Source organism: Kogia breviceps, chromosome 3 (assembly GCF_026419965.1).
Source record: "Kogia breviceps isolate mKogBre1 chromosome 3, mKogBre1 haplotype 1, whole genome shotgun sequence".
NCBI lineage: Eukaryota > Metazoa > Chordata > Mammalia > Artiodactyla > Physeteridae > Kogia > Kogia breviceps.
The window spans coordinates 1,036,140-1,046,076 of record NC_081312.1 but is presented as its reverse complement, the minus strand read 5'-3'; the positions used below and the strand labels follow the sequence as shown (position 1 = coordinate 1,046,076).

Below are 9,937 nucleotides of genomic sequence, written 5' to 3'. Positions count from 1 at the left end.
ATCGGGCGGGGGTGGGGTTGGGGTGTAGGTTAGTGTGACTTTTAGAATGTGCCCCAAGTGGGTAGTTGAAGCTCGGGAGCTGGGGGCTCCAGGGGCCGGGATGGTCCTGAAAGACCCAATCCAAGGAACCTAACGAGTGCAGGTCCCCTGGGGGTCGGTCGTGCGGGAGGCTGGCTGGAAGGTGAGCGATCGGTCATCTGTGTGCTGAAGGCCTGCCGTGGGTTTGGCCCCGGGGTGACCGGCAGCGCGAGCCCTGCTCCCTGGTTGGGGTCTGCCAGGAGCTCCCCTTCCCCAGAAGGAAAATACTGACACCTGGCAGCTACAAAAGTGGCCGGGGACTTCATGTGGTGACAGAGGGAGAAGAGAGCCACAGGGACCAGTGGAGGGGCGTCCAACTGGCACCGCTTCATCGAGCACGCCTGGCCTGGAGTGACCGACCTGAGTCGGGCACAGACACCCAGAGGGGGTGCTGGCGGGGGCAGACTCCAGAGGAGAGCTGTCACAGCTGAGGCGGCCCGGGACCCTCCCTAATGTCTGATTGGGCCCCAGGCACTCACAGTCCACTGGGGGACAGCTAAGGGGCCAGCAGGACACTGCAGACAACTCCCCACCCCGACCCCTCCCTGGGCCCTGTGCATGGCCAGCTTCTCCAACAGCTGCCCCTCCCCCCAACCCCGAGGCCTCCAAGTTGATGGTAAGCCTTTTGTAAAAGGAAGGCTTGTGGGCTGCTTTTCTGGGGTTGGTATGTATTTGGGGGGAGGAGGACAGTTTTGTTCCTCATCCAGGGTCAGAGTTCAGCTTGGGGGGTATAGACGCTTCATCTGGGTCAGAGGTAGAAGAAGCTGAGCACCCAGGACAGCATCCGCAGCTGAAACGGGGGCCCCGTCCCTTCCTCCTGGGACTGACCGAGAGGAGGACGCTCCTGAGGGAAGGTCTGCCCCCCCCGCTCAGGGGGACCCTCACTCCTCCGGGAGAGGACACCCGGTTCTGGGCCTCTCCCCTTGGTACCCGGCCCTCCCCCCCCAGCCAGCTGCGTGGCTGTGAACATGCACCCCCGGCCCCGACTCCAGGGGCCAGGGGAGAGGCCCAACTGGCCCGCGCTGCTGGGGCACCTGGCCGTCGCTCACGCCCTCCTGGGACCATCCCACCCACCCACCGTTCGTTCTCCCAGGAGCCGTTTCCGCACCCACCCCACCCCCCATCCTGCGCTGGCAACGCTGAGAAGGCAAAGGAGGCCCGGTGGCCTCAAGGGCCACTGGGGGCCCGGGAGGGCGCCCTCTCGTGGATAACGTGGTGACTCCCCAGGCTGTCCTTGGGCCTGCTGGCCATTTGAAGACAGCATCTTGGCCAGAGGTGTCATCACGGTGGTCCAAAACCTTGAGGCTTCCTCACCGCTGGCCCATCTCCAGGAGGGCTCCCTGCCTGGTGCGCCCACCGAGGGCCCGTGACCTGCAGTGAGCCCCACACCCCATCCCGTGCAGCGCCTACGTGAGCCTGCCCTATGGCTCGGGCATCTCTTCGGACGGGGCCAGTGCCCTCCTCTGGCCTCCGGAGGGAAAGCGTAGTCCCTCTCTAGAACACCTCCTGCCTGCCCCCCCAGACAGAACGTCAAGGACGGGACCCAGACCCACCGGCCACCCTGGCTGAGGCTCAGGCCGCGGAGGAGCCCCTTAGACAGATGTTTGCAACAAAAACTGCTGCACCGGCCCCTGGGGAGGAAGGCCACCTGCCCCCTCCTAAAGCACAGGGTCCTCAGGCCCTGTCACCTTCCGCAGCTGCCAGCCATCGGGCAGGACTCAGGGGCCTGAGCCCCGGGCTGCCTAGTCTCGGCAGCAGCTGCAGGGCGGGGCCTCCAGGCAGCTCCCGGGCCAGATGGCCGCCTGGCTGGCTGCGTTCAGGGAAGCTCTGCCCCCACCACTGCGACAGCCTCCTGTCATCCTTGTACCCGAGACCGTACCAGGCCAAAGAGGGGAATCTGGGGGCCAAGGGGCTGCTAGCTGCCAAGTGCCATCTCGGGGCTGCCTGGGATGGCCCCTCCTGGGCCTTAAGGAAGACTTAACTCCAGGAAGACTTAAGAACTTCCGACCAGAAAAATGCAGGGGCCTCTCTCCCCCATCCCCTCCTCCCAGTGAGCTTTCTCCTCCTTTAGCCATCCCTACCCAGCACAACCCCAGCCTCTTGCTGGCAGCGTCCCCTGCTGCTGCTTCGATCCCTCCCATGCCCCACAACCTCTGTCAGGGCCCCAAGGAGTCCTCTGTCCCAGCAGCCAGGCAGGGCAGTCCAGGACACTCTGCCCGCCCCAGGGCCTCACTCCTAGCCTGGCTGGGGAGCTGTGCGCCGGAGCTGGGCAGGTGGGCGCGACGGAGCAGTCAGGATTAGGTTGGTGGCACCCGTGGACATCCCGCACAGATGCCTCTGCCCTGCTTTCACTCAAGAGACACAACTGCACCCGCACTTTGTGCCACGCCAACTTCTTAGCAGCAAGGATACAGCGGGGAGTGGGGGGTGGCAAGGTCACATGACATGGGGAGCACTCTGGAGAAGGCTATAAGGCCACAGAGAAGATTGTGGGTTTGGGGGGACCTGAGCGGGGGTGATCGGGAAGGACCACTCCCAGGGGGTGCTGCTGGCGCAGCGACAGGACTGGGGAGGAGCCGGGAAGGGCTCTCTGGGGAGAAACGTGTGGAACCTGAGGACTGGCCATGAAAGGGCCTGGGGTCTTGCTGTGTGCCAGACCCCACAGTTAATCTACCCATTCTGCAGATGAGAATATCAAGGTTTGAAGAGGTTAAGGGTCATGCCCAAGGTTGGGAGGGGGCAGGGGCAGGGCTCTGATGCAGGCAAGACCCCAGGAGGCAGTCCCCTCCGGGTTCACTCTGAGCTGGCTTGAAATCAGCTCCCCCCGCTGGGGTAGGGGGGCATGGGTGTGGAGGAGGAGGTTGGCCCTCCTCAGGAAGGGACCCCCAGAGCGCCTGGGCCATGGGAGCCAGTGCAGTCTCTGTGGCTCTGAGCGCAGTGTGAGCCCAGGGTTCCAAGCTGAGACTGCCAAATACAGGAAATAACACTGCAAGCTGTCTGGTCACATTTGAGTTTCAGATAGATAAGGAATAGTATTTTAGTATAAGAATGTGGCTTTCCTTCCCTCAGACTTTAGGTCCTAACTGCGGTGGGCCCTGGGGCCTCTGGCCACTCCTCAGGCCCCCAACCCACCAGGGTTTGAATAGGATCCCCGGGGGCTCCCACCCCATCTCACAGCCAGGAACCCCCTCCTCCCAGGGGTTCCAGCCTTCCAGGAGCATGGCTGGAGGGCTCCCCACACCTCCTGCTGCTTCCTCTGCCTTGGTATACCTGGCTGGTGGGGTCCCAGCTCTTGCAATCCAGCCCCTCCCCCAACACCACCCCCACTTCTGGTCAAGGCCTCCTTTCTACTACTCCCGGGCTGCTGGGCTATGCAGGTTGAGAATTGAGGCCACTGCCAGATCTGAATCCTGGTTCAACAACTTACTGCGCACCTTAGCGAACCTCCAGCTAAACAGGCGTCATAATCAGAGCGCCTGACTAACTGGATCGTTGTCAAGAGCTGAGCAATGGCCCACAGTGCCTCAATCCTGCTCTGCCCAGGGTGGCTGGGAAAAGACTCCCACCAACAGGACACCCCATCCCAGGGGCCCCAACCTCTGCAAAATCGTTTCTATTCTTCTGGGCTCTTTCCTTCACGCAGCAGACCTGCGCGTCCCCTCACATCTTCACGGTGCCCTTGCACCTGAGTCACCAAGCCCGGGGGACGCCAACCCAGCCCCTCCAAGGTGTCTCCTCTCCCTGAATGCTTTCCCGCTGGCTCTGGGCTCCGGGTGCACATCCCGCTCTCTCTCCATCACCGCGATGGTCCCCTCACCCCCATCACGTCTTCTGGGACATGCCCAGCCCCCCCCCAAGTGCTTTCCCAATACACCACTCAGCGCCTGGCTCCCGGCAGAGGCTTTGCTAGGTGGGCTGACAAGATGAGAATTCTCTGTTCAAGACTCCAAGGTCGAGAACCCAGCTGAGTGTTTGGAAGAGGGTCCCAGCTAAATCAACTTGAATTCAAAACGAGGCTTTCAACGAAAAAGGGGTGTCATCTTTTCCATATTTACGACCCCCCACTCCCCCTCCTCCATCCCAGGGCAGGCGCCCCGCGAGGTGGCAGGAGGCTGTGTCCCGGCTGTGCCTTCGGGTGACTTGCTCCAGCGCTGGCTGGGAGAGGAGCTGTTCCTCGGAAGGGGTCCCTTAACAGACGGGCGCAGTTGGGACCCCATGGGGGGGGGTACCCTGAGGACGAGACGGCAAGTATCGCGAGAGAGCCCCCCCCACGCGCCGCGCCCCGCGTCCCCTCCCACCCCAGCGCCCCAGATGGCGGCGCGCCGGGCCCGGCCGGGCGGGGCGGACAGGGAAGGGGCGGCGTGGGTGACCTCAGCGGTTCCGCCGCTCCGGGAAGTCGCCTCGGCCCGCCCCCTCCAGCCCCCGCCCCGAGTTTCGCTCTCTCCGGGGCGGGGCGAGCGGCGGGTGCTGCCCGGCCAGCCAAGTTAGAGCGCGCCCCGCCCGGCGCCCTCCCCGTCCCCGCGCCCTCCCCGCCGGGGCGCGCTGCCCGCAGCTCCGCGCGCGCCGGGGCGGCACCGGGGAGGGCGTGCGGCGCGGGCAGCGGCCGGAGAGGAGCTCGGGGCGGCGGAGGTGAGCGCAGGGGGCGGGCGCCCGGCTCTGCCCGCCCCGCCCGCCGGCCCGCTCCCCGCGGCCGCGCTGCCATAAATGGGGCCCGCGGCGGCGGCGGCGGCTGCATCTGGCGGGCCGGGCAGCAGCTGGAGGCGGCGCGGGGGCGCGGGCCTGGGGTGGCGGCGGCGCGGCGACTCGGGCGTCGGGGGACGCGGCAGGCGGCCGCCCCGGAGTGAAGTTCAGAGGCGCCCTGGCGGGGAGGGGCACTCCAGGCGGGGACGTGCGCAGGTTCGCGCGACTCCGGCCCCCTCCGCCCGCGTCCCGGGACCCGCCCCCGCGGCGGATAGGCTCCTGTTTACTTTCGATCGAGTTTTTCCTGCTCCGGGCAGGTGCCCAGGGCGGCTCCGGGCGGGCAGTCGCGCGCGGAGCCCCGCGCCCCTCTCCCCGCGCCGCCCGCCCCCGGGAAGGGCCGGGGGCTGGTCGGGCGACTGGGGGCGAGCGGCGGCCGCGGCGTCTCCAGGCGCGCTCACGGGAGTGCCGTTTGTGCCCAGGTGATGACCGCGGCGGCATGGAGTTCCCGGAGCACGGCGGGCGGCTGCTGGGCCGCCTGAGGCAGCAGCGTGAGCTGGGCTTCCTGTGCGACTGCACCGTGCTGGTGGGCGACGCGCGCTTCCCGGCCCACCGCGCCGTGCTGGCCGCGTGCAGCGTCTACTTCCATCTCTTCTACAGGGACCGGCCCGCGGGCGGCCGCGACACGGTGCGGCTCAACGGCGACATCGTCACGGCGCCCGCCTTCGGCCGTCTGCTGGACTTCATGTACCAGGGCCGCCTGGACCTGCGCAGCCTGCCCATCGAGGACGTCCTGGCCGCGGCCAGCTACCTGCACATGTACGACATCGTCAAGGTCTGCAAGAACAGGCTCCGGGAGAAGGAGCGCGCGCTGCCCCTGGAGACGCCTGCCCCTGGGACAGAGCTGCCTGGCCAGCCCCCAGGCCCCTTGTCTGCCTGGTCCCCTGCACTCTGTCCAGCCGCCCAGAAGGCCAGGCTCCCTCCTGCTGGGGTCAAGGCCACCCGCCCTCCACTGGCACTGGGGCCTCCCCCCTGGCAGGCTCCTGGAGAGTCAGACCGGGCCCTGGACCTGTCGCTGAAGCCTGGCCCGCGGCGGGAGCCAATCCGCCCACCCTGCGTCCTCCAGACCCCCCCTTGCAGCCGGATGCAGCCAGGGGCCCAGACGATCGTGAAGGACGAGTCAGACTCACTGTCCGAGCAAGAGGACAGCAGAAGCCCTCGGTGCCCCCACAGCCCCCTGCAGCCACCCTGTGTTCCTGCAGCCCAGCACCGGGCCGGGGGCTTGGAGCCGCTGCCCGTCAGCGAAGTGGGCAGTGGGGAATTGGCGCTGGAGGCAGAGCCGGGGGCGATCAAGGATGTGTTGCGGCCGGCCGGGCGCCTCTGCCTCTGCCCGCTGTGCGGCAAGCTGTTCCCCAGCGCCCAGGCGCTGCAGCTGCACCTCAGCGCCCACTTCCGCGAGCGGGACGGCGGCCGCGCCCGGCTCTCACCCGACGGCGCAGCGCCCACCTGCCCGCTCTGCAGGAAGACCTTCTCCTGCACTTACACGCTGAAGAGGCACGAGCGCACGCACTCGGGCGAGAAGCCCTACACGTGTGTGCAGTGCGGCAAGAGCTTCCAGTACTCGCATAACCTGAGCCGCCACGCCGTGGTGCACACGCGCGAGAAACCCCACGCCTGCCGCTGGTGCGAGCGCCGCTTCACGCAGTCGGGGGACCTCTACCGCCACGTCCGCAAGTTCCACTGTGGCCTGGTCAAGTCCCTGCTCGTGTGACCTTCGCTGCAGGGGTGAGGGTGGAGGGAGGGGCGGATGGAGTGTGAGGGGCCGGAGCTCAGCAGGTGAAGCCCCTGAGGCTGGGCCCGCCGCGGGGAAAGAACCCTGCTGCCCCGGGAACGCGGCCTCAGACTTGGGCTGACGGGGAGCCCCACGGACAGCCCTTCTCCAGCCTCGCGCCTCCGCCAACTCCCTCCTGCTCCCGGACGTGCCCTGACCGGACACCGTCGTCCTCTCCGCCCCCTCAGCCAGTCCCGAGGAGTGTCGCCAGCTCGAGGAGGCCCATTGAGCCTCCACCTGGGGCTTTCCTGACCAGCAGGCTCAGGGGTACCTGTGAGCCTGGCGCCGCGCTCAGTGCCGGACGCGCGCTCACAGATGCTGCCTGTGGGAGTCCCCGGCGGGGAGCTCTGATGCAACGCGCTCCTCCTGGTGGATGCCAGTGGAAGCCCCTGCAGGGGAGGCCCCGGGCGCAGCGAAAGCCAGCAGGGCACAGCTGGTGTGACGGGGGTGCAGGCCCCAGCGGGGGCCCGAGGACGGCAGGAGGAGAACCAGCCAGACGCCGCGAGGCTCCAGAGTTACAGGCGCTGGGGTGGGAGGTGGGCCCTCCGGAGCTTTCGGCCCTGACCGCAGCGTATCACAGGCAGAGAAAGCGGGGATTTGGACACGATTCTAGATACAGAAGGAGCCTCCGGGGGCTGCCAGGGGGCTGCCCGTGGGTGATGGGCCGTGCCGCCGCCCTACCTGAGCATAGGATCCAGGGCGCCTCCGAGCCTCCCCAGGGCGGGGCTGAGGGGGCTGGGAGTGCAGCTAGCCGCCTTGAGTATCGCAGGTCAACGGTAGGCCTGACGTTGAAGGTCATTTCTCCTCCTCCTCAGGGTCTCCCTGGAGCTGCTGGTCATTTCCAGACCACTGAGCAGGGGGGCTGAAGGCTGCTCTCTTTACCAGGAGCCATGTTTGCAGCGTTTCCCTTCCCTACGGCGGGGCCTGGGTGGAAGCAGCCGTCTCTCGAGGAGGGGCGGGGGTGGGAGGCCCTCTGGGCTGATGCTCCTAAAACGCAAAAGGCCACCACATTCGTGCTTGGTGGGGGGCACCTCGCCCTGCCTGCCCACTCACCCAGCAGGGCTCGCTGCTGGAACCCAAGGGGGTGGGCAGGGCTGGGGCTGCCCCCGCTTCTGGGAGTCCCCAGGTGGCAGAGCCACCTGGGTTCCTGGTTCCCCCAGACTGCATGGGCTCTTTCTGCTGTGACTGGAAGTGGTGCTGAGGTCAGAGTTCAAGTTTAAATGATCTTCTCGGCCCCTGACAACACTTGATGTCGTATTTATTCATTTGCCTGGTCTGGAGTGAGAAGACCATTAGCTTTTGCAGCAGGTGGACAGGCGGGGACCGTCTCCCTGCAAGCCCTCGGCTCTCCCGGTGTGTGGGCAACTGGCCTGCGGACCAGAGAGAGAGCTGGGGGAAGGGGACCTCCGCTTCTTATTGTCCTGGCCCCCCTCCACCTCTGGAAGGGCTGGTGGGACCTCACTCTTGGCATGATGTGTTTCATGACCGGATTTCCGTGTGTGTGTGTGTGTGTGTGTGTGTGAGAATCTGCCTGTGTGGGCACCCGTGTCCAGCAAAGGCGGGGCCTGAGCCGGACCAGCAGCCGCGTGCCCACCCCAGCAGGCAGCGGGGAGATGAGCATCGGGCCTGGTTTTCCCCAAGGAGTTTCCACCGGGGAAGAAATTTATTTTCCTGGGGCAGGAAGCCTGTCCTGAGTTATCAACACTGGATTCATTGTCTTTTGCAAACAGTTACTGTGAAGTTAATGTACAGAGAAGTGGTCAGTTTTACATTTAATAGCTGACGCGGTTCAGAGAAAATAGATATACATACACACACAAGTATATTTAAGACGCTAATCGCGTGCCATCGTGTAGCAGAGGCGGGTGTAAATGCGCTTCGGGTGGAGCCCGCTGCGTGGGGTCCTCCCGGGAGGCCCAGCCTCCGGCTCCTCTGTCACTGCTGTCCTGTCCCTGGGGGGCGGCTCTGGGTGCCCAGAGAACAGTTGCTGCTTCGCGTTCCGCGGGAGCTTTTGTGTGCACGTGCCCGCCTGCTGTGAAGGTCTGGAAATCAGTGCCGTCTTCCCATGTTCTCATCATCGTCTCAGTGACAGTGGTAATAAAGCCCACCCCAGGTGGAGACGGCCGTGATTATTCCTGGGGACAGGAGCGCGTGTGGGAATCGGGGGCGCTGCTGGTCTTGTGGGGGACCCAGGTGGGTGGTGCGCAGTCTGAGAGCCCTGTCCCAGATGCCCCCTGCTGCGTCTTGTGGGTGGAGTGGGGCAGGGCCGTGGACAGGTGACAGACACTCTTTCCCCAGACTTGGACCCCGTTAACCCTGAATTGGGGGAGGGGAATCCCAGGGAGCAGGATGCAGGTTGGGACCTGGTGAGAGGCCTCGTGGCACCTCGCTTGGGGTGCCTTCTGAGCACCCACACGCCCTGGGACTCAGATCTGAGGCTCCCAGTCCTGTGGTTCTGGGTCTTCCTGTCCCGCCGCATCCAGAGGCAGCTCCCCTGCCCTCTCCCCACCCCTCCCCTCCCCAAGCCCACCCTGTGCCCTCTCCCCTCCCTCCACACCTCATTTGTCCCCCTCGCCTACCTCCCTCTGGGCGGGCTGGGCCCCCACAAGAGGTGGGCAGGCTGCCCCCATCCCCGCCCCGTGGAGCCCAGCTTGATGTCTAGAGGGCCGGGGGGTCAGGCCGGCTGGGTGGCTGGGCGGGCCTGGCCCTTTGGTGGTTCCAGGATCCCTGAGCCAGCCAAGCTGGGGTCCAGGTCCCCCCCCTCCGACCCCGCTGCTTCACGGAGGGGCGTGAGGCTGGTGCTTCGCTGAGCCTCCTGGGAGCTGCGCCTTCCCCGGGACAGATGGGTAGACGGCCTTATGTGCGTCCCAAGCCTAGTCCTGGCCAGACACCCTCCGGGAAGAGCTGAGACAGACCCCAAGGGCAGGCCGGGGGGACCTGCTTGCCTAGTGGTCCCCAGAAGTTGCCCCGAGCTGAACTGGTGCCGGGAGGGCTGCCGGTTCTTGGGCCAAGCTTCAAGGCCTCCCCAGTCCCGACCCCAAGTGCAAGGCCTTGCTTCTGGGAGGCTGCGCCTTGGCACCTTCCCTCCCTTGCCCAGCCCGGCCCCCACGGAGCCTTCCTCCTGGACCTGCGCCACGGCCCCGCGGGGAGGCCCTGTCATGTTCCCAGCCGGGCCAGTGACTCAGCCCAGGGCCTTCTCAGAGCCCGGAGAAGGCTGTGGCCGTGCCAGCCGGGCAGGGGAAGGGGGCGGTCAGAAGGTGCCTGGGGGCAGAGCTGACTGGGGAGGGGCTTCTGGGACCCGCAGCCGCAGCCGCGTTCTCGCCCTGCGCACTGACACGCCCGGCCCGAAGC

General features: G+C 66.3%; 1 protein-coding gene across 1 annotated transcript; it reads left to right on the top strand.

Annotated features, from left to right (window-relative positions):
* Positions 1–4,661: 4,661 nt before the first annotated feature.
* ZBTB42 (zinc finger and BTB domain containing 42) lies at positions 4,662–8,704 on the top strand. Its single transcript, XM_059058859.2, has 2 exons — positions 4,662–4,707; positions 5,238–8,704. The coding sequence occupies exon 2, from the start codon at positions 5,255–5,257 to the stop codon at positions 6,524–6,526; it is 1,272 nt and encodes a 423-aa protein (XP_058914842.1). The 5' UTR covers positions 4,662–4,707; positions 5,238–5,254; the 3' UTR covers positions 6,527–8,704.
* Positions 8,705–9,937: the final 1,233 nt, after the last annotated feature.